The 24,125-nt window shown below is 46.4% G+C and overlaps 1 protein-coding gene across 1 annotated transcript in view; it reads left to right on the forward strand.

Annotated features, from left to right (window-relative positions):
• Positions 1–14,942: 14,942 nt before the first annotated feature.
• Positions 14,943–24,125, forward strand: part of FAM124A (family with sequence similarity 124 member A) — a 119,628-nt gene continuing 110,445 nt past the window's right edge. The window contains exon 1 of the mRNA XM_052650140.1: positions 14,943–15,007. Within this exon, the coding sequence (XP_052506100.1) occupies positions 14,943–15,007 (65 nt within the window). The remainder of the gene's footprint in view (positions 15,008–24,125) is intronic.

Consider the following 24,125-nt stretch of genomic DNA (forward strand, 5'->3'; position numbering starts at 1 on the left):
GCAGAAATGAGGAATCAAATGACTATTCGCTAAACTGCTCTTTCTCAGGGCGAAAGTTTAATATATTAGAGCATCCTTCCGGCTGGCTCCTATGGAGAGTCTAAAGTTACCTTTGAAATTATGACACATTTTGAGCTAAATACTTCTACCTAAATCCTGAACATTTCCAGAGCCTTATGTTTTCTTTTGGTTATTTGCCCCCCAGCCCCCTTTTTTTTTTAACAAGGGAGCAAAAACCATTTATAGAGAATAATTCTTATATATAAATAAAAACAGTTACAGAAACAGACCCACAGACATAGAGAACAGATTTATGGTTGCCAAAGTACGGGGCAAGAGACGGAAGGATTAGGAGTTTGGGACTGGCCGATGTAAAGTAGCTAGTGGTAAAGAACCCACCTACAAATGCAGGAGACTAAGATACGTGAGTTCAGTCCCTGGGTCAGGAAAATCCCCTGGAGGAGGGCATGGTAACCCACTCCAGTATTCAAGCCTAGAGAGTCCCCATGGACAGAGGAGCCTGGCAGGCTATAGTCCATGGGGTTCCAAAGAATCAGACACAACTGAAGCAACTTAGCATGGATGCTAACTTAGCATGGACGCATGCAAACAGGATGCATACACAGCAAGGTCCTGCTGTGCAGCACAGGATATCCAATATCCTGTGATAAACCATTATGCAAACAAATATGAAAAAGAATGTATGTATAACTGAGTCGATTTGCTGTACAGCACAAATTAGCATATGGCACTGTAAATCAGCTATACTTCCATAAAATGAAAAAAAACAAAAACAAAAACAGCGCCACTGTTTTTATCCCAACCTTACCTTTAAGCTATGCACCAACAACTTCAAGACACAGCCTCAACAGTATCTGGAAACATGTACATGAATTTCTGGGCCAACAATTCAGTAAGAACCATTCATCTCACTTCCCTACCTTGGCTTTCATGCTCACCAAGCAGCCTGCTGGTTATAATTTGTCTCATAGTGAGAGAAAGTACTGAGTGGTGAACTTAAGTCTTTGGGAGAATTTTTGGTATTTCTATTTCTCACTCTAAATTAATTAATGAATTGACATCATGATTGTACATCAATCTCTTGTGAGTTGGGTGTATACAAAACAGCCACTAAATCACCAGTTAGTTCTGCGGACCCCAGCGAATTAGAGTTCCCCGCCCTTTACAGCCTCTAGAATGTTATGGTCACACCTAAGTGTGGTTGTCATCTTGTGAGCCCTTACTGGACCTTCTTTCTTGTTGTCAGTCACTAAATTGTATCCGACTCTTTGGGATCCCATGGACAGGCTCCTCTGTGCATGGGGTTTCCCAGGCAAGAATACTGGAGCGGGTTGCCATTCCCTTCTCTAGGGGAATCTTCCCGACCCAGGGATCAAAGCCTCATCTTCTGCATTGGCAGGCAGATTCTTCACCACTGAGTCACCAGGGAAGCCTTCTAGTTTACCTTCATAATGTCTCCATTTGGTTCTTTTTTACAGCAAGCAGCCCCTACCGTAGTTACATCTCCTACTATGACTTCTCCGCATCTGCCCAGCAGACCCCACCTGAGTGCCCCACAGGCATTTCAGGCTTGACACGTCTGAGACATAATTCACTGTCTCTTCCTACAAGCCCACTCTTCCTGCTGCTCCCATGGTGGTAGGGCCTCCTAGAAGAGCTTTGAGCAGAGTAGCAACGTGATCTGATTTGCATTTCTACAGGAGTTCTCCACCTGGTATTGAGAATACATCATTAGAGGGCAGGGGCAAATACTGGGCACCAGTGAGAAGGATATTCCAGTCATCTCGGTCAGCAGGGATGTTGGCCTAGACTGAGGGATGACATCAGAGGGGGAGGGAAGGAACAATCAAGAGATATATTCAGCGTGCATTTGTGATGACTGGAATGTGAAAGGTGGGACAGATGAGGATACAAAGATGACCCTGGTTTCTGGTGGATAGTGGGATCATTAGCTCTGAATAGACAGCAGGTTTGGGGAAGAAGGTCATAGTTTCTCTTTTGGACATGTTGCCTCTGAGACATCACTTCTGAGACATCTGAGTGAAAATTCCACATGGGAAATTCGACTTATTGTTTGAGCTCAGCTGGCAGAAATGGGTCAAAGATACAAATCTGGACACTGTCTGGCTATTGATAGTACTTGTCTTTCTTCATGGGCATGTGTAGAATCATCAAGGAAATTGTTAGAGGATGAGAAGAGAAAAAGAGAGAGAGCTAGACAGAGAGAGAAGAAGTAGCACAGAGTGACTCCAACACAAGAAGTCAGATTGCTCTTAGGATCTGCAGTCATCTGGGCTGCAATGTCCAGAGACATGCAAGGAGAATAGCAGGGCCGCTGTCAGGAGAAGAGGATGCTGTAGGGAGGAGGGCATGGCCACCCGTGTGGGCTGGTGCTGAGAGGTCATGTTGGAGTGTCTATACCCTTTCTCTTGAGAAAAATTCCATAATAGAACTAGAAAATGTTTATTACAAACCTCCCCTCAAACAAACAAAAAACCCAACCCTCTGGGTACCCATAAGTTATGGTTTGAAATGCAATGCAAATCCAAATTACATATAATAAAGAACATTTTCAAAAATGATTTATGCAGCATCAAAATAAGGAATTAAAAAAAAACCCAACCCCACACAACTGTTCATCCAGAAAGTTTGTCAATGCAATATCAGACAGTCACATGTTTCCAAATATCTCTGTGTTTTGCATCATCTAAACCAAATGGGCAGGTGTTTGGCTGTCTCTTTTTCCCATGAATCATCCTGACAGTTAGCACTGTGGGCAAAACAACCTAAAACTTTCCACAGCCCACCGACCCACATTCCCACCTAACATAAAGCGGTGGCTGCACCTTGATCTTCCCGGTGTATGCACTGTTGGTTTCTTAAATCACTTAGCACACCATTTGTCTGTGTTCCCAGACTCACAGATGAAATATCACATGCATTCCCTCCCACCGTGAAGCCAAACCCAGATAAATTTTGAGTCCATAGCATAAGCCCTCCAAGATCCTCACATCGCGCTTTGCTTGTTTCCTAGGAGACGAAGCTGTGCAGCTAGTTACTATTCCAAAGCACACAGCCAGATTCCCATCACTATGATATATTCCATTTTCTATTCAATTTCATCCCCAGGAGGAAACTCAGGGGTTATATGGAATTGCACATCTAGACTTGCCCTCCTGTCAAACATTAATAGGATCATGGAATCATAATGCAGAGAGAGACTGGGGAACTCACGGAATCATTTCACTCCCCATCAGCAGGAGAACGTTTAACCTAACCCTGAGGAACCAACAAATTCCCGTATTTAATAGACAGCTCCTTTCTCCTCCACAAGAGAAGATCCGACAACCTCCGGCAGACAGTTCTCAGTGCTTAGCAACCTCTACCCTGCGAGAATCCTGGGTGACACGCCATCAACACCCATCACAGTAGGAGACTGCTCGTCAAAGACAGACTGGGAAGAAAATGATCTCATTCACTTACAGACAATTCTGGTATAATATTTTGAATTCTGGAAAATACGGTGGAAAAGTGAAAGCATCAAAACACAGCCAGTTCACAACATAATATTTTCCACATTAGATTACTCACACTGGGCAGAATCCAGAGGTTGCTTGAGTCAACTCTTGAGGAGCTGTGGGAATTAACCACTGTCACTCAGTGTACCCTTTTTTTTTTTTTGTCATGCTTTTTCCAGTAAATAAATCTCCCAGTGGGATGAAACAATTATTTGAACTGTGTCTGCTCTGTAACATATTCTGCCTTGTCCATGATGAATGTTTTAATGAAAACTAAGTCAGTTTTAAAAGGAGAGTGAACATCTTTGAAAAGTTTTCTAGTATCCTCCAAGGGATTACAAAAGGTGTCAGGACATCCATCGCTCACGTACTGAGTCACCCTTTCAGTAACATTGGCAGAATACCTACTGTGTGCTAGGCTCAGTGTTAAGTGCTCGGCATAGAGACATCTGTTCTAAGAACATCCTGTGTCAATCACTCCCATCAACAGTGAAGGTACCACGGTGAGAGGAAATCATCTGATCGTCATGAAACTTCTCAGTTAGAGGTAGTTGTTGCTCAGTTGCTAAGTTGTGTCCAGCTCTTTGTGACTCCATGGACTGTAGCACACCAGGCTTCCCTGTCCTTCACTATCTCCTGGAACTTGTTCAAACTCATTTAGAGGTAGAAAGAGAGAATGAGCAAAGTACCATACAAACAAATACAGAATGATTGCTATGTTAAGATCCTCTGAAAGCAGAAATGAGGAATCCATTTAATGAGGCATGAAATAACGACTGAGGCAATCGGATGACCAAGTGAACCAGGTGAGAAGCTTCCCAGATAGAGAAACTGGCATGGCAGGGCCCCTGTGCCTGGAGGGAAAGTCTAGCTGGTCATCAGTAGCAGTAGCATTTGTCACTCAGTTGTGTCCGGCTCCTTGTGAGCCCATGCACAGCAGCCCGCCAGGCTCCTCTGTCCATGGGATTCTCCAGGCAAGAATAGTAGGGTGGGTTGCCACGCCCTTCTCCAGGGGATCTTCTAGACCCAGGATCAAACCCAGCTCTCCTGCTTTGCAGGCAGATTCTTTACCATCTGAGCCACCAGGGAAGCCCAGTTTGATCATTGGAGAAACTAAAAACAGGCCAGTGTAGTCAAGCACAGAGAATGCAGAGAGAATGGCAGCGTTGGGGAACAGTGATGACACATGGGTGGAGGCTTGGTACAATTCTGGTCTCCATCATAAGAGCAACAGGAAGTGTCATGGCAGTCCAAACGCAGGTTGGAGAAGAATTTCCCAACAGAGCATTTCAGAAGGCAATGAGTTTATTAAGAGCAATGGAGCCGAGATAATGTGGGCTTTGCGAGCACAGCAGGGCAACCTCCTGACAGATCAGGAAGAGTTGGCTTTTCCTGGTTAGTGGCCAATTTTTATAGCCTCAAGGCAAAGAAAATTTCTGCTGGAAGGGCAGCATTAGGTGACTGGTTAGGGCACTATAGAGTAAGTACTGGAGTGGGCATTTCTGCCGAATTCAGGGTCAAGAAGCCTGCTGGTGATGATGGCAGGTGGGGCAGGGGGGATGCTTTTGCCAATGGTTACAAAGGGGCTTGGTCAGCTTCAGAGATGACCTTGGTTCTGGGTTCCGTGTCTGTAGCCTTGAGACAGGACTCCACAGGAAGCTCTTCCAGTCCTTCAGAATGTAGGGCAGGTGCTGCAGTCAGACCTGCCTCTCAGGAAGAGCACTCTGGCTACAGTATGGCGACTAAACGAGAGAGGCAGCAAGGGATGTGGGCGCCGTTGGAAGATCAGTGTAATAAGCTAGCCTAGAGAGAAGGGAGGAATGGGCCAGGATGATGGCAGTGGATTTTAAGACGAGAGAAAATGTTAGGGTACATCTAGCAAGCAAGAGGCTGAAGGCCAAAGAATTGATGCTTTTGAATTGTGGTGTTGGAGAAGACTCTTGAGAGCCCCCTGGAGATCAAGTCAGTCCATCCTAAAGGAAATAAATCCTGAATATTCATTGGAAGACCTGATGCTGAAGCTGAAGCTCCAATACTTTGGCCACCTGATGCGAAGAGTCAATTCATTGGAAAGGACTGGTGGGAAAGATGGGAGACAAAAAGGAGAAAGGGGGTGGTAGAGGATGAGATGGTTCGATAGCATCACTGACTCAACGGACATGAATTTGAGCAAACTCTGTGAGATAGTGGAAGACAGAGGAGCCTGGCATGCTACAGTCCATGGGGTTACAAAGAGTCAGACATGACTTAGTGGCTGAAAAACAACAACAGCAAGCAGTAAGCAGAGGGTTCAGGTGTTTGTCTGTATTTTGTAAGTAGAGGGTGGCCATGAACGTTCTTAAAGTTGCAAATCCATCCAGAGCTTCAAGGGTGGCTCAACTCTGAGATACATAAATAGAAATCTTCATGAGGTTAAGGACCAGATGGGGAGACAGAAATGGGAGTTGGAAGGATGGGAACATAAATTTGCATCTTGGAGTTTTAAATGGCCATTGGAACAGCTGTAAAATGATAGCAGTATTGGAAAGGGTGATTGTGAGCCAAATGTCCAAGTCCCCGTTGGACCAGAGGAGGAACCAGCAAGACTTTAATATCAACCCACCAGGAGCAAGGGGACCGGGAATGGTGGGAAGGGGGCAGAAGGAAAGGCAGAACAGCCTAGACTTCAAAGAAGACAGGTCTCTGCCCTTCCCCTTTCTGTCTGGTTGTGACTTCTATGCCCTCCTCAAGTCTCAACTTACACTTTCTATTCTGTGAAACTTCTCTTATCCCTTCCTCATCATCCCCCTCCCGCTGCTCTCTCTCTCAAGATGTATCGTCTCCTCCCTTCCACAGACTCTAATAGCTTCTTGTACAAGTTTTAAAACTGAGTTACACACATACTGATTACATCATATTGAGGTTTGGGGTTTACTTGCCTGAATCCCCCAGTCATGACATCAGGGTTCAAGGGCAGGGGCTCTGTCTTATTTGAACCAGATCCATCAGGATACTCAAGTCAGTGTCTTTGGAGGAGAGAGCGAGTGTGTGGCATTTGCATGAAAGGGGGCGGGTGCATTTGGACAGAAGGTGAGAGAGCGCATGGAGAGAGAAAGACTTGGAAGCTGACTATTGAGCAAAATGATGATTCATGTTAATACCCAAAGTCCCCACATGCCAGACACTACCCCTGTAATAACTCCTCCACCCTCACAAGCCCTTAGAGTGCCTGCAATACAAACAAAGAAACTGATGGTCAGAGAGGTCACAAAACTTGCCCCAGATTATAAACCTAGTTAAGTCATAGACTGTTGAGTTTGAACTCAACGGTCTGGCAGGGATCAAAACTCAAATCTACCCACTACACCTACCATCCCGCCTCCTACATGAGATGTGTTTGAAAGCAGTGTTATGGACTACATTTTGCACCTGCAAATTCACATATTGGCGCCCTAACCCTCAGTGCCCCAGAAGGTGACCAGATTTGGAGTTAAAGTCCTTAGGGAAATAAATTAAAATGAGGCCATTTAGGGTGGGCCCTAGTTGCTCAGATGATAAAGAATCTGTCTGCAATGCAGGAGACCTGGGTTCAATCCCTGGGTCAGGAAGGTCCCCTGAGGAAGGGCATGGCAACCCACTCCAGTGTTCTTGCCTGGAGAATCCCATGGGCAGAGGAGCCTGGTGGGCTACAGTCCATGGATTTCCAAAGAATCAGATATGACTAAGTGACTAATTCAATCTCACTGATGTCTTTACAAAGAGAGGAAATTTGGATACACTCAAAGACGCCAGAGATGTGCACACTGAGGAATGAGCACGTGAGGGTGCAGAGAGAAGGCCAGGGACCTCAGGAGAAACCGCATCTGCCAACACCTGGATCTTGGACTTGCAGCTTCTTCCAGGGCTGTGAGAAAGTAAACTCCTGCTGTTGAAGGCCCCCAGTGTGTGGTATTTTGTTATGGCCGCCCTAAGAAATGAACGCAGGCAGGCAGAATGGTGGATGATCAGGTCACTGAAGGAAAGTGTGAGGACACGAAGACAGAGAGCTAACATCCCACGAGCTAACATCCCACAGTTCCCAAGGGCACAGCCCTCCTCTCAGGGGCCTGGAGGGCAGTGTCCTGAGTCTAATGTTTCCCTATATTTATAAATCTCCACAGCACTTTTCCAGAAGACTTTCAGGTTCCCATCTCATTTTTTGCTCACCACCAGGCAGTTGGAGGGGTAACGGTGGACACAACGTGGGGTGTCTGGCCTTGGACTCTGGGTCTACCCCGTAATGCAAAGGCTGAGAGTTCTTTGGAGGCTCCAAGGCAGGACCACTCTGTCTGTTCTTCCCTATCCAAGCAGAGTCATTTATGTTTTAATAAGATTATTTTCCAACGCTACAGTTTATCTTTAGTTTCATTTATCCCTTTGCCATCTGGTCCCCTTATGCTTGCCTGTAAGGCTAGTGGCTTTCTTTGTCTAAGTAGATTTGTCAATAGTTTATAATTTTTCTTGTCATGATCATAATATTTATTTTTCACATCAGACAAACTCTTCTGGAGTCTTGGAAGAAAGAGAATTTTTTTCCCATGTCTCTCTTTAACCTGAATTTTTATTTCCGGGAAATGTGTTTTGTGTTTTATTTTTTTGCCACATCACACAGCATGTGCGATCCTGACTAGGGATCGAACTTGCACCCTCTGCAGTGGAAGCCCAGGGTCTTAACCACTGGACTCCCAGGGAAGTCCTGAAAATCTATTTTTTAAAAATAAAGAATTAAATAAAAATGAATGAGCAAAACTTCTCAAACCAACATATCTCCCAGTTCAATTTGCTAATAGATACCATAAGCCAGAATTTCACTTAAAGAACAATCTTAGGTCAGGGTGGCCATACAACAAATGATCCAGAAGATTTAGACTCATGCAATGAGATGGCCTAACTTCCCTCTGAACTGAAACTCAAACCCAAGCAAATCCCATGCCTAGATTTTAATTTTTTTTTTTTAATGTTTCAACCTCTAACCCTTAGATTTCTTATCTTAAAGCTTTGTTGTTGCCATTTAGTCACTAAGTCATGTCTAACACTTCTTGCAACCCCATGGGTAGCCTGCAGGCTCCTAAATCCATGGAATTCTCCAGGCAAGAATACTGGAATAAGTTGCCATTTCCTGCTCCAGGGGATCTTCCTGACCCAGGGATCAAATCCATGTCTCCTGCCACCAGGCAACTTTCACTAACTCCTTTGGCACTCTCCCTATTACTTTTTTGATTACTAGTCTATCTCTTTCACTGACAAAATTGATGCTCTTTTCTATCAGATTATTTTGAGTTTCTTCCTTCAGTAAGGGCATTGATATTCCAGTCCTACTCTAATAGACAAAGGCATCAGGTCAGGTGGGGAGGTGGGGGTCGGGGGTGGGGATGGGGGTGGGTGGGAGGGAGGCGGGTTTCCTCTAAGAAAGCTCGGCTTGGTGGAAAGGCCAGCCCTGCTGGTGGGTCTGGAACAAGATGAACTGTCCTCTCCCGACCTCAAAAGCTTCATGAGGCCAGCCACGGCCTCTGACTTGTTCACCAGGGTGTCCCTGGCACTGGGCCACTGCCTGACACACAACAAGTGCCCAACATAGAAATGGATGGATGGTCTTTTTCTAACGCACCACCGTATGCAGCAGCATCCACAGAGGCTGAAAACAGTATCCTGGGTGAAATCCAACAAGAGATTGTGTTCAGATCTCTCTGAGAAAAAGTGATTGAAAAAAAACCAGTGACACCCTGTGATCGTATGCTTCACAGTTTCTAGGGGGCTTCACATCTCTTGTGAGATTTATAACAGCAAGCCCAGCTTTCAGAATTTTTTAAAACTTAATTCATTTATTTTAATTGGAGGATAATTACAACATTGTGATGGACTCTGCCATACATCAACATGAATCGGCCACAGGCATACGTGTGACCCCCTCCCTCCTGAACCCCCTCCCACCTCCCTCTCCCCACCCCTCAGAGCACTGGCTTTGGGTGCCCTGCGTCATCCTTCAAACTCCCACTCACTGTCTGTTTTACACAGGGTAATGTGTATGTTTCAATGCTATTCTCTCGAATCATCCCACCCTCTCCTTCTCCCACTGTGTCCAAAAAGTCTGTTCTATATGTTTGCGTCTCCTTTGCTGCCTGGCATGTACTATCTTTCTAGATTCAGAACTATCTTTCTAGATTCCATATATATGCATCACTACCCAACAACCTCATTTGAAGGACAACGGAAGCCCCACAGTTTCGTGTGAGGATTTAAGAGCTTGTGCGTGGAAGGCCTGTACTTCAATGCCTGATGTGTCGTGAGCGCGTCTAAAACAGCTGATAATCTACACTGCTGCTCTAGTGACTTGATGAATTCTGGTTAGAAATCAGCTTTCAGGTTTCCTGGCCTATGACACCCTGCCTCAGTGTTCCTCCCACACTGGCCTCAGACTCCAGTGGGAACATCTTTAAGGGGTTTGGACAGGACATGCTAAGCAGACCAGGGACACTCCTCTGCCCATATCTTACAGGGGGGAGGGGGAGGGTGTTACACCCCCACAATTAAAGTGATCAACCTTAAATAGCTGGAAGGAGAGCCCAGGAATCACGTAAAGGTTATGGGCAAGATATCCTTTGGTGACCACTACAAGGTCCTCTTACCAAAAAAAATAACAAAGTGAGGCTCCTGAGACCCAAAGACTTAAGGGAGAGCCCAGCTGGATACTCGTGCTCAGAGGGACAGTGAGTACTATTCACAATTTTTCTCTTCCTGATAATAAATGCACCATCACTGAGTCACCATCGGGGGCCGTGCCAATGAAAAATAACACTTGTGTCCCCTGCAATCAAGGGGAGCTGGATCAACCCATCATTTGAGACGTGGTCCAGGTTTTTACCTAATTTGACCTTTCTCTGGATATTTGAGAAATAGGAGAAGAATAGAAATCAGGAGAAGCAGGAGACAAGGGTTCAGTCCCTAGGTTGAGAAGATCCCCTGGAGGAGGGCATGGCAACCCACTCCAGTACTCTTGCCTGGAGAATTCCATGGACAGAGGAGCCTGGCGGGCTACAGTTCGTGGGGTCGCAAAGAGTCCGACACGACTGAAGAGATGCATGAAAATAATTTAAGCAGCATCTCATTTTCTAAGGACCATGCTAATTTCACTGTTTCTGCTCTGCTCTTTTTCTTAGTGTCCTCTTCCTGAGGGTGTGACGGCCGGCCCTTTGGCCTTCCTGGCAGATGACAAGGACTCCATCCACATTCAGTGGGTCACCTGGCTTCTTTGCTCATTCAATGGGTGGCCTGGGCCAAGGCCCTTGAACTCACTGGGATTTAGTTTCCTCAAGTTCCAAGTGAAAAAATAAACCTACTTCAGAGAATTTTGCCCAGGATTAAATGAGGTGACAATATGAATTGCCTCGACACAGAATAGACAAAGGTAGGTGCCCTTTAGGCTGTTAAGGAGAACAAGACGGCTGAATGTTCATTATCTTATGGCTCTTGTTCAGTTCCTCAGTTGTGTCCGACTCTTTGCGACCTCATGGACCGCAGCACACCAGGCTTCCCTGTCCTTCACTGTCCTCCAGAGTTTTCTCAAACTCATGTCCATTGAGTCAGTGATGCCATTTAACCATCTCGTCCTCTGTCGTCCCCCTCTCCTCCTGCCTTCGATCTTTCCCAGCATCAGGGGCTTTTCCAATGAGTCAGTTCTTCTCATCAGGTGGCCAAAGTATTGGAGCTTCAGCTTCAGCATCAGTCCTTCCAGTGAATATTCAAGGTTGATTTCCATTATACTTACTTATTTGGCCCCTTTTATCAGCCCTTAAATCTGGTTTCATGGACAGTCTTTGTTCTACGACTTTTCAAATAGACTACAATTTTTGATTTCCGGGAGATGTCATATTTATACAGAAATGCCTCACTGTCATCTTTCCCATGTGGGGTCCTTCTGGTCCCTCCCGCTTCCCTCCGTCTCTAATCACATGCGCAGTGCTCTGTCCTGCCGCACTCTTGCTGGTCTCTGCACCAGGAGAGCTCTCCTTGCTACCTCCCCTACCCCAGGCTGTGGCTGCTTTCCCTTCATTCACTCAGCAGGTGTCTATTGCTCCAAGGACTATTCCAGGTACTGGGGATACAGCAGTGAACAAAACAGAGACCCTGCTCTCCTGGAGCTGGCGGTCCATGAGTAGGATTAGGTCGGGAAGAAGAGGTCATCAGTCAATAAATCTGTCATATATCAAGCGCTGGTAGGATTATAAGAAGGAACGCAACAGGGTAAGGGAACACTGTGATGCAAGTTTACTAAGGGAGGGCTCTCTGATCAGGGGCCATTTGAATGGAGTTCTTTAAGTTCAATGTTTTCTTAAAGTTTATTTATTTTTAATTAGAGGATAATTGCTTTACAATGTTGTGTTCGTCTTTCTGCCGTACATACAGCAACATGAATCACCTGTAAGCAAACGTATGTTCAGGGCCTCCCAGATGGCTCAGTGGTAAAGAATCTGCCTTCAACGCAGGAGACCCAGGTTTGATCGCTGGGTTGAGAAGATCCCCTCGAGGAGGGCATGGCACCACACTCCAGTATTCTTGCCTGGAGAATCCCATGGACAGAGGAGCCTGGTGGGCTACAGTCCACGGGGTCGCAAAGAGTTGGACATAGCTGAGGCAACTGAGCATGCAGGCACCCATACATATGCTCTTGAGGCTCCCTCCCACCCCCCACCCCAACCCACCCCTCTGAGTTGTCACAGAGCACCAGGTTGAGCTTCCCGTGTTATACAGAAACTTCCCATTAGCTATCTGTTTTGCATATGGTTATGTATATATTTCAATGCTTCTCTCTCAATTCATCCCACCCTCGCCTGTCCCTGCTGTGTCTATAAGTTTGTTCTCTGAACAGAGTCCTGAAAGATAATGTGGCAAGAGCCTTGTAGAAAATTTGGGAGCAATTATTCCAGGGAGCAAAAACAGTAAGTGCAAAGACCCTGAAGCAGAAGAGGGCTGAATATCCCTTCCTGAGAGAGCATTCCCTGACATTCCAACTTGAATTACGTTCTCTCTCAGGACACACTGCTCTTTTTCTTCATAGCATCCATCTTCATTCATGTTTTATATATATATATTTTAATATATACTTATTTCATCACTCATCCTTATAAGGAGAGAGATTATAAGCTCTGTGAGGGCAAGCATAATATCCACTGCTGTTTTCCTTCATTTATATATCCAGAGCTCAGCCTTCTAACTGGTAATTTATTGACTGTACCAATAAATTGAAGCTGGTCATTAATGGCATTGTGCTGTAAATCTCTTACAACAGTTCTTTTGTCTGAGAATTTCCTTTTAGAAATCAGTATATAGGGTGGGGGTGGGGTGGCAGTGAGGGGGATCTCCTTTGAAGAACTGACATGCTCCTTCTTTCAGCTAATGAGTACAAATTGAGTATACTACTTCCATCTCTATTTTGTGTGCAGGGAATTTTATGCTCATCAAGGACAATTCAGTTAAGACTTGGCGTTGGCATATTTACCTATGTTTTTTCTTGCTGAGATTGCATGTCTATTCTTCTTTGGTTTAGTTAGATCTCTGTGTTGTGTAATTTAATTAAGAATCAAAGGGAGTGACATTTAAGTAAGTAGGAAGCAACAACAGAAGGGAGAGGAGAGTTAGAGAGGAAAGAAAAATAGATTCCCCTTCTTGAAACCACTTATCACTGCTTTGCAAATCGAGACTAGGACTGTAGCTAGCTCATGCTTTAGAAGTAACGATGGCTGCCTAGGACTTAGTGCTTATCAGGACCAACACTACATATTCTTACATATGATCTCATTAAATTCACAACATGCTATACAGTAGATGTCAACAGTCCAATCTTCTAAAGAAGTAAATCAAAGCTCAAAGAGGCAAAATAACCTGTCTCAAAAAAGAAGAAACTAAATGAGTGCCTTCCTATGCCTTGGGCAGGGTTGTCAGAATTAAATCCAAGTAGGTTTGCTCCTTCCTGACCCCAAACTCTATCCAGCCTCACCCTAAGGGGAAGAGATCCCCTTCAATAGTGATCATTAACTCACCCCAGGGGCCGAACAGGGTATTTTACAAACATCCATTATCTCCCTACAGCAGCAACCCCTGAATGCAGGTGCCTGCAATTGTCTTCAAGTTATTTTTAAAGGCTTTTTTTTTTTTTTTTAAACTAGCAAAAGATAGCTCAGATGGTAAAGAATCTGCCTGCAATGCAGGAAACGCTGTTCAGTCCCTGGATTGGAAAGATACCCTGGAGAAGGGAATGGCAACCCAGTATCCTTGCCTGGAGGATTCCACAGACAGAGGAGGCCTGCAGTCCATGGGGTTGCAAAGAGCCGGACACGACTGAGCAACCAGCACACAAAATGACATGACACTAGCTGTAAACTGGCAAGTTGGCAGCGGGAAGCCACTCAGACCTGTGCTAAAGGAGGTGATAATGAATTCAGTGTTGGCAGTTCTGAGGGAACTGTGAAGAAAACACCTAGATGCTCTAGAAGTAAAACAGGTTTCTCCTCGCTTTCACCGTGCGCCCTGCTGTTTCTCCGTGGGAATTGCTACGCCGCCGGGGCTCAGGAACCTCCCCGCGATCCCTTGGAATCTGAATTCCAGGACTGTGGGCCCAGGGGAGAGGCGCCGCTCACTCACACGGCTCACTAGCGAGGCACTCATTTCTACTTTCTTCTTTCTTAAGACAAGTTATTTAACCTCTTTGAGCTTTGATTTACTTATCTGTAAGATTGGACTGTTGATATCGATCCTATAGCTTGTTGTGAATTTAATGAGATTATATGTAAGAATATGTAGCGCTGGTCTTTTTAAGCGGTCACAAAGCACAGACAGGAACACGCGCCCAGCAAACACCCAGAGTGTACACCGACCAGTATCACATGCCTCACCCACCCACCCACAATAAACCACAAGTGCACGAGACCGCACAGACCTCACCCACTCTTGCACTCACACCACACACCGGCACGCAACATGCGGGCTCATGCGAGCTCGCGCACACGCTCACATCCGATGCACACACCCTCTCGCGCGCGCACCTACGCTAGCTCACAGGCACATACTTTCTTGCGTGCGCACAGACTCCGCGCAGACACGCGCGCGCGCTCACACCACGTGCACACGCCCTCTTGCGTACGCACACACCCTCTGGCGCGCGCACACGCTCGCTCGGCAACCGCGAGGGGCGGAACGCGAGCAGCCCCGGGGGGCCCGGCTGGGCGCGGCCAGGAGAGGGCGCGGCGCGGGGCGGTGCCGGAGTTGTTTGCCGGAGCTCCGGCCGCCAGACTCTCCGAGAGGGCCCCGCCAGCTCGCGCCGGGCCGGGTTGAGCAGGGCCGCCCGGGTCACGCCGGCGCTCGCGACCGGAGCGCGGCGGGGAGCGCACCATGGACCCCAAGGCGGGTGGCGGCGAGGAGGATGACTGCGTGGACTCGGGCGCCGAGACTGGAGGGTGAGCCGCGCGGTCAGGGCCGGGCAGGGGGCGAGGGGGGGCACTCTCCGAGTTGCGCGGCGGCTCTTCCCGGCCGGGGACCTTCCTGGACCGCGCGCCGGAGCCGCTTGGGTTGGCCTTGGGCCACGAGGGCTGCTCCTGCCTCCGGGTCCCTCGGGGAAGCCGGAGGGGCTGAGGTGAGCCCATCTGGGTGGGCCTTGAGAACAGAACGGCGTGGTTCGTGGCTGCCCGGGTCAGGGCGGTCCCCTCCCTGAGGGGGAGGAAAGTGGACGGACTCTAGGTTCAGAGTAACCCCACACCGCCCCAGCCCCTCCTGCCCTCCGCTATCTCTGAGATGATGCAGCGTGCAGTGCAAATGCAGTGTCCCCCCCGTATCCTTCTTAGACCAGGGATGCGCTTGCACTTGTTTCCACCTTCCGCGAGGACTTTCTTCCTTTAACTCCGGGGCCCCCTGGAGTCCGGGATGGGGGCTTGGGGATGTGAACTAAAGAGGGTAGGACACGTGAGACCTAGAAGTCTTTCAGAAGTCGCCTAAGAGAAAGGCGTTTCTCATTTTATGGCTTGATTGTGCTTGGCGAGACGCTCTGTCTCCCCAACCCCTCCGCTGCCCAGCCGAAACTTCCTCGCCTCTTGCGCACCTGTGCCAGCTGGAAGCACTAGCCTTGAACACAGGTGGGGTGAGGATAGTGCTATGATCTAGCCCTGTTTATTATTATTATTAATATCCTCTTCGCTTCAGCTGACTCAATTAGCCCAAACCTTTGGAGACTCATATAATTAACCCTCTCCCACCAACACTGTTTTCCTGAGTAGGACAAAAGACTGAATGTCTTTTAGGAGACGGAGGTCATTGTAAAGGCTCCCGCCCAGCCCCTATCTCTAGAGGACTTCCCGGTGCAGAGTCAGTGCTACATCCCGGATGCGGGTACCGACCCAGAAGGAAAGGGTGTCTTTTCCTATCAGCGGTAGCCCCGGGGGGAGAGGGCGGTGGGGAGGACCGGAGCTGCCCAGAGCACAGAAAGCCTCATTCCTGGAAAGTTGAGGGGGAGGGGGGCAATTCAGAATAATCTCAGGATTTGGCAACCCTGGGAGGACAGGAAGAGAGTCCAGGTCCAGAATGGACCCAGGGTCTGACCTGACTCCGGGAGAGTCTCCCTAGGCAGCCCCTCCTGCCCGCCCACCCCACCCTCACTTGCAGCCTCCACCCACTCTAGCCCACATCTGAGACTTTACTGCCCCAAAGCATTTACGTGCGATGTGCTTTCCTTGTTACCCACACTTGTGATCACTAAGGGTTCACTACAGAACCCAATTACCTTCCAGTGTTGCAACCTGATTCCAAATACTGAACTCCTGTGCTTCCTCCCACACTCTGTATATGTGACATTTATCCACTTTAATCAGACATTCTTGGCTTCCTGCCCCTCACCATCCCAATCTTTAGTTAGCTAGACTGTGAGTAGAAGGAACAAAGCAAAATTAACCAGCTTATTTTCAGCTGGGTTAAATAAAGCATAAGTTGGTCCATTGGTTTTCAATTTGCAGAACTCACGTAAAACAGGTCTTTTTTGCAAGGGCTGTCTTGAAGTGCAGAGGAAGCCCTGACCCAGAAGTGTCACACACACACACTCCCAAGGAACAGCATGACAGCTGTCAGGGCTCCTGGGAGGGGTTCGCTGAGCATTCTGCCACCTCTCCGCCTCTGTCATAACGTGTATGTTAATAGGACAGAATTGTTTGAAGAATTCTTATTACTTTCATAGCATTCTTAAAGCTAAAGTGGCATACATTTAAGTGAAACAGTTTAGGCTATTTCTGTTAATCTAGTATTTGCCACTTACTCATATATCCTTTAAAGTTGAGTTTACTTATTTAAAAGACTGTCCATAGTTTTCCTGCTTTTCCAGCGCTTACCCCCTCTTACCCTATCCAGCTTTTGTATAGCTGCCTATGGAGACTGTGCAGAAAACATGTAGAAAGCATTCAGTATGTGTTTGCTTCCCAGGTGGCGCTAGTGGTAAAGAACCCACCTGCCAATGCAGGAGACGTAAGAGACTCGGGTTCAATCCCTGGGTCGGGAAGATCCCCTGGAGGAGGGCATGGCAACCCACTCCAGTGTTCTAGCCTGGAGAATCCCATGGACAGAGGAGCCTGGTGGGCTACAGTCCACGGGGGTCACAAAGGGTCGGACACGACTGAGCCGACTTAGCACAGCATATTTTTAAAATGCAAATCTGATCATGTCTCTCTGCCTTGCAAGCTTTTAGTGGTTCTGTTGTCTACAAAGTACAACCCTGGCCCACAAGCCCCAAGGTTGTGCAGTACCCCCCAACCCCCACTCTCTGGCCCTTTCTCTTGACAGGCCCATCCTTGCACCCTGCATCTGACCACATCAGCTGGATTTTCTCCAGTTCCCTCGCCTGTGTCAAGCTGCCCTCTTTGCCTGCTGGGCCCTTCTCCACCTGGCATGCCTGTCTGCCAGGTGAAACTCTACTCTTCTTTCAAGAGTCAGCTCAAGTGACACATCCTCTAAGACAAGGAGTCTTAATTTGGGGTGCATGAATTGCTTTGAGCTGTAAGCAAAATGATGGGCTTTGTGCGGTTTTATGAGAAGACACTATTTTTCATCAGAGTCTCAGAGTAGCCCTTGATCCCCTCCAAACCAAGTTTGGGCAGGGTATGAGAAGTTTCCTCTTCAACATGCTGTTCTTGAAGTATTGGGAGACATCCAAGGAAAGACAGGGAGTCAGCAGTCAGGTAATCTACCTAGAGAGGAGGGCTGTAGGATGGCATTGCATTTGGGAACTGCCAGCCTGAAAATGGCATTTAAAGCCTTCAGAGTGGATTAAATCGACTAAAGGTCATAGCAAACACATGCCTGGCATTTACTATGTGCCAGGTATCATTCTAAGACTTGTGCTGTGTGCTAAGTCACTTCAAGTGTGTCCAACTCTTTGCAACCATATGGGCTATAGCCCGCCAGGCTTCTCTTGTCCGTGGGATTCTCCAGGGAAGAATACTGGTGTGAGTCGCCACTTCCTTCTCCAGGGGATCTTCCCGACCCAGGGATTGAACCCATGTCTCTTATGTCTCCTGCATTGCAGGAGGGTTCTTTACCACTAGGGCCACCTGGGAAGTTTCATTGTTGTTCAGTCGCCCACAGTCACCCAGTTATGTCTGACTCTTTGCGACCCTGTGAACTGCAGCACGCCAGGCCTCCTTGTCCCTCACCATCTCCCAGAGTTTGCCCAAGTTCATGTCCATTGCATCGGTGATGCCATCCAGCCCTCTCATCCTCTGGTGCCCTCTTCTCCTTCTGCCCTCAATCTTTCTCAACATCCCTGTTTCATTAACTCATTTAATCCTTCAACGGCTCTGGGAAGCAGGTGCTATTGAAGCCCAACCTTGCAAAATTACAATATTTAAATGTCAGGTAAAGGAGGATAGAAAAAGGAGGAAAAGGAGGCATAGAGTGAAAAAAAGAAAGGGGTACCCTGGAAGCCAAGGGGAAAAAAAGGAAAGAGATAAGCTATGCTACTGAGAAATGAATCAGGAGGAAGGTGAAGTGTCTTCTCTTTTCTGTACATTTTTGGCTGTGCTGGATCGTTGGCTGTGCTCCACGTGGGCTTTCTCTAGCTGCCGCGAGTCGGGGGCTGTTCTTTAGTTATGGTGTGCAGGCTTCTCACTGTGGTGGCTTCTCTTGCTGTGGAGCACAGGCTCCTGGGCTCAGGCTTCGGTAGTTGCAGCCCGTGAGCTTAGTTGCTCTGCTCCATGTGGAATCTTCCTGGACCTGGTATCGAACCCGTGTCCCCTGCATTGGCAGATGGATTCTCTCACTGGACCGTGACAGAAGTCCGGAAGTGTCTTCTTTGTAAACGGAGATGATGAAGAGAAGGCGGAGTAGTAGTTGATGGAGGAGAAGTGGGTGCAAAAGCCAGGTCGGCGTGAGGGGAGAGGAAAGGCAGTAGCTGGGAGGGGGGAATGGGATGAGGGAAGGAGTCTTCAATATAAGCAATAATCGGTGGTAAATGCTCACAGAAAGGATTCTGTGAATGAGAAAGGCTAACTGTATAGGAGAAAGGTGTATATCTGTAATGTCAGCTTTCTAAAAAGGTGGGGGCAGATGGACCTTGGACCAGCTGGACAGATTGGCTTTGGAAAGAGGGGGGACATCCCTGTTGCAATCAGCAGGAGAGAAGGGAACATGGGTTTCCACTGAGTCCAGATCTAGCCCCCAGGAGAATGGAGACCTGGCGTGGTGGTTCAGGCAAAGATGAGCGAGAAGCCCGCTGAGATCAGTGATTACATCGGAAGGTGCCAGTCTGTCTCTGTTGCAGCAGGGTTCACCTGCCTAGGGGCAGGCCGAGAGAGACAGTGGGCAGCTGGGATCATCAAGGTTGGTGGGGGGACTGTTGCTAGGCTGGTGTGAGCAGAACAGAGGAGCAAGGCATTCTGGGGCTATTGCTTGAGCTGATGACTGATCCTTTTCAGCAGCGCATCTGAAATCCCTCTAAGAACCTCTGCGGGTCCCACTGCCAGGGGGTGGACTGTGCTCATCCCTTTGAAAGTTACAGTCAAAAGAGCCGGCCAGCTGCGGTTTAAATGCTGGCTCCTCCACTTAGGAATTGTGGAACCTTGAGCCGGTTGCTTAACCTCTCTCTGCCCTCTGCTTTCCCTTCTGTAAACTGTGAGTGACAATAATAGTGCTCCCCTATAGCGTGGTTGTGAGGATTAAATGAGTCTATACACTTAAATTCCATGGACAGCGGAGCCTGGCGGGCTACAGTCCTTGGGGTTGCAAAGAGTCAGACACGACTGAGCAACTAACACGATTCACTTAAAGTCCCTAGAATGGTGCCTGGCATAAGTACACCCTCAGTATGAAAAATACTCCAAATGGTAAACCTGAGGATTAAAAAAAAAAATAATATATATATATAGGCTGCACTGGGTCTTCATTGCTGTGTCCAGGTTTCTCTGGTTGCTGCAGGCCTAGTTGTGGTGCTCAGGCTTCTCATTGCAGTGGCTTCTCTTCTTGCGTAGCACAGCCTCTAAGGTGCGTGGACTTCAGTAGTTGCAGTGTTCAGGCTCAGTAGTTGTGGCCCTCCGGGCATGTGGAATCTTCCAGGACCAGGGATCGAACCGGCCTCCCTGGTATTGCAAGGCTGATTCTTAACCACTGGACCATGAGGGAAGCCCCTTAGAGTTTTCTTTTTTAATGCTTTTTTTTTTAAAGTTTATTTTATTTACTTTTATTTTTGGCTGTGCTGGGTCTTCACTGTTTTTGCACAGGCTTTCACTAGTTGCAGCAAGTGGGGGTTACTGTTCATTGCAAGCGCAGGCTTCTCATTGTGGTGGCTTCTCTTGTTGCGCAGGCTCCAGGGCCAGCGGGCTTCAGTAGTTCCAGCTCTCAGACTCTGGGGCGCAGACTCAGTAGTTGTGGCACACGTGCTTAGTTGCTGCATGGCCTGTGGAATCTTCCCAGACCAGGGATCAAACCTGTGTCCCCTGCATTGGCAGGCAGATTCTTATCCATGGTGCCACCAAGGAAGTCCTTAGAGTTTTATATAATAAGAAGGTACACCTCCAGGTGCACTGAGAACCATGTGTTCTGTGTCCTCATCACAGTAGAGGCTCTGATGCTTTTAAATGCCTTACAAATTTGGTCATTGTTCAGAACATCTGAAAGGCTATGGTACATGCCTCGATATGATAATTATTTTTATTTTAAAGATGAGGAAATGAAGGTTTAGAGGGTGCATGGGTTAGATGGAAGCCCAGGTCTCCAGCACACTTTCCACCTGATAAAGTTGTCTTTCAAGGAGCAGCTGGTCTGTAATTAATTCTTATTTTCTGTTCAAATGCTTTCTTTTGCTTGGAATGCTATCAATACCTTTGCAGTCTGACCCCTCAACATGGGCTAAGACTAAAAGCAAACTAGCATTCTGGGGTAATTGATGTTGTTTTGAAACTCGCATTCTCTAGCTCCACTTGAAAACCTGCTTTGTGCGTCCATGTACCTTCTGTTAGAAAAAGATTGGCAAGTCGGCTACTGACTGTAGTCCACTATCGTAAGGAACAGAATCTCTTGAACAGAGAGACAAGCAGAGTTTTGTAAACCAAAACAAAAGACTAAGATGAATGTTTTCCAATTTGTTTCTTTAGTGCTGTCTCCCAGATTTGGCCTTTAAGCCGCTCTTTGAAATATAACAATAGCTGATGGGTTATTTTCATTCAGAGGTTTGACCTGGCATTAATGGCAGTAATGTCAGCTGTCAGTGAGCTTCTGAAAACATAGGGTCATATTATGTCCTTTATCTTTGGGTGACCTCCAACAGATGCATCACTGTGATTTCAGAGATAACCAACAATTCACAGGTCTAGCGTTTATAAACCGGTGGATGGGAAAAAAAATAGGTAGAGCAGATTTTTAAACAAGACGTTTAAAGAACTGTAGATGGGGAAATCTTGCATAGAAGAAAAGGCGGTCTATTAGATACTCTATTATCTTTGTGTTCAAGGTGGAGCTTGATAGCTCTAAATGACTTTGGCATCTAATTCAGTAGACGGAGAGTTCACAGATGAGGTCCATGGGGCATTAAGCTGATGTTTACCAAAATGTCAAGATCAATTTCACTGAAATGTCTAGATCAATTCTTACCCCAAGATTTCCCTGGAAAAGAGAATTTAGGAAGGTATCCATTTTAAATGAATATAAAAATTGGTCAGTAGGCTGTTGACGGTGGTAAACTATCTTAAGTGCTGACCTCTTTCTATTTAACCCCTCTATCTATAATTGTGATTAAAGTCCAGTCAAGGGACCACATCTCACTTTCCGTTTAGTATTACATTACTAAATAAATGTAATGTTTGAAAATGTGTCTACTATATGTGCCAGGTATGTGAATATATATAATTTTTGTATTATCCTGCTTATCTGTATCATGTGTCCATAAATTTTTCATCCTAAAATTTGTGAGAGCATGCTTCATTCTGGGAGAGCTGAATATCTTATGCAGAGCCAGCTAGATAAATTCTTATAAATTCTTCTCACATCTTAGGATGTGAGACCAATAAATAAGATCTCCAAGATAGGGGATCCCCACTTGTTTCCTCTTACCTAAAAAACCTGGGAGTACACACCCCTGCAGAGAACCAGAGTCAGTATCCAAAATTGTTTGATGATATTTATGCACAAAATTGTTTCAAGCTTTACAGTTTGCCTTCCACTGTCCATATTTCTAGTAAATAACCTTCTAAGGTTATTTGGAATGCCTTTTAAGAACTAGAGAAGTCTTCATACCTCAACTCAGTTCCTATTCCCCATCATGATAATTTTTCTAAGGAAATTAAATATATTGATAAGTATCTCATCGCCGTGTGCTTTGCAAAAGTGAACAATCAGAAACAGCCATATAGCCAACAAAAGGGACATGGTTGACTAAATTATAGAATATCACTGTATCTATATAATTACAGGAACTATGTGGCAGCATTTTATGATAGAGTTAGTGAAGAGTAGTTTAAAATTGTACCTCTGTCATTATGGCAACTGGGTACAAATGACATCACCAGGACCAGAGGCTGGAAAGCAATGTGAGGTTGTAAGTGACTTTCCTTTCTGTTTGATTTCTGTTTTGATGGTGGACAGGGGTAGAAATTGGGGTGAGGGATGAGATTGCAGAGCTGAGCAGAGGCCATCAGTCATAGAAAGAGGGGTTTATGTCCAGCTTGAACTTCTTCAGATTTGTGCTTTGCAAAGATTGGCCGCTGTATGAGGGAGGAATTCGAGCAGGGCAAGAGTGACCATAGACTGACCATTTGGCATGCCTGACCCGGGCGGTGCTTTTCATCACAAGAAGCATGGAGAGATTCAAGGCAGAGGCATCCATTCTGCTAGCACCTGCCCTAAAATACCCCCTCTGCACTTTAAGATTCTTAGAAAATGTTTCAAATGTAAATTTTATTCTACATACATACCATCCATATGTAAATCTTTTAAAATGTATGCATGTGTGAAACCCATATGCTTCGAGAGCATTTGGAAAACCCTAGCTGAAAATACTGACAAAATTTTAATGGTAAAAATTAATACGATTGCACATTCTTATACAATGTTTTATTGGACTTGTCATGCAGTTTCTTTGAAGCCTGGCCATCTTAAGATGATCACATTGTCATGGAATTGTTTTGCTATTGCTTCTACCAAGTGGATGCTGGTTGAGTATTCATTGCATTTATATATAGTTACATTTCTAAGTATCGTCCTAAAGTTTATTTATGCCCTGCCTGGTTCCAGAAGGAATTTAATGCACTGACTTACAAATCCTGCATTTCATAATGTTCCTGATCCCTGGCTCTGCTTCTCCTCTCCCTGTTCTTTGAGCTAGCGTGTGTCTCCGGGCTCTACTCTCTCTTCTCCCTTCTAACTCCTTCCTTGCCACCACCCTAGTTCAAGCCTTTATCATATCATTCCTCCCTTCCTGTGTTGCCCTACAACTATTATCACCTTAGTTTCCAAATCTGTGGAATGAAAAATTGGGTGAGATTTCAGTGGCTGCAGTTTGTAATCTGCTGAGGGATATGCAAGTGTTAGTAGTTGTTATTCTTTCCAGTTTTAAAATTCAGTGATTCTGTGACAATTAAAGTACGAGTTGGCCAAAGAATTCGATCGTTTTCCCACGATAGTGTTCTGAAAATTCCTGAACAAATGTTTTGGCCAACCCAGTTTCATTTAGGCTTCCCAGGTGGCGCTAGTGGTAAAGAACCTGCCTGCCAATGCAGGAAACGTAAGAGACAAGAGTTCGATTCCTGGGTCGGAAAGATCCCCTGGAGGAGGGCATAGCCACCCTCTCCAGTATTCTTGCCTGGAGAATCCCATGGACAGAGGGGCCTGGTGGGCTACAGTCCATAGCATCACAAAGAGTTGCACACAACTTAGCACGCACGCGGTATTTCATTTGAAAAGAGAAAGTCACTCTCTGTCTTGCTTCCATTGTGTCCCTCTACCAGTAAGTCGGCACATCATTTTGTGTGAGAGATATAGGTTGTTTTAACTAGTGAGAGAGAGTGCTTTTTATGATCTTAAAAATTTTTTGTATATGCCTTTTTAATGTGG

Source organism: Budorcas taxicolor, chromosome 12 (genome assembly GCF_023091745.1).
Source record: "Budorcas taxicolor isolate Tak-1 chromosome 12, Takin1.1, whole genome shotgun sequence".
Classification (NCBI taxonomy): domain Eukaryota; kingdom Metazoa; phylum Chordata; class Mammalia; order Artiodactyla; family Bovidae; genus Budorcas; species Budorcas taxicolor.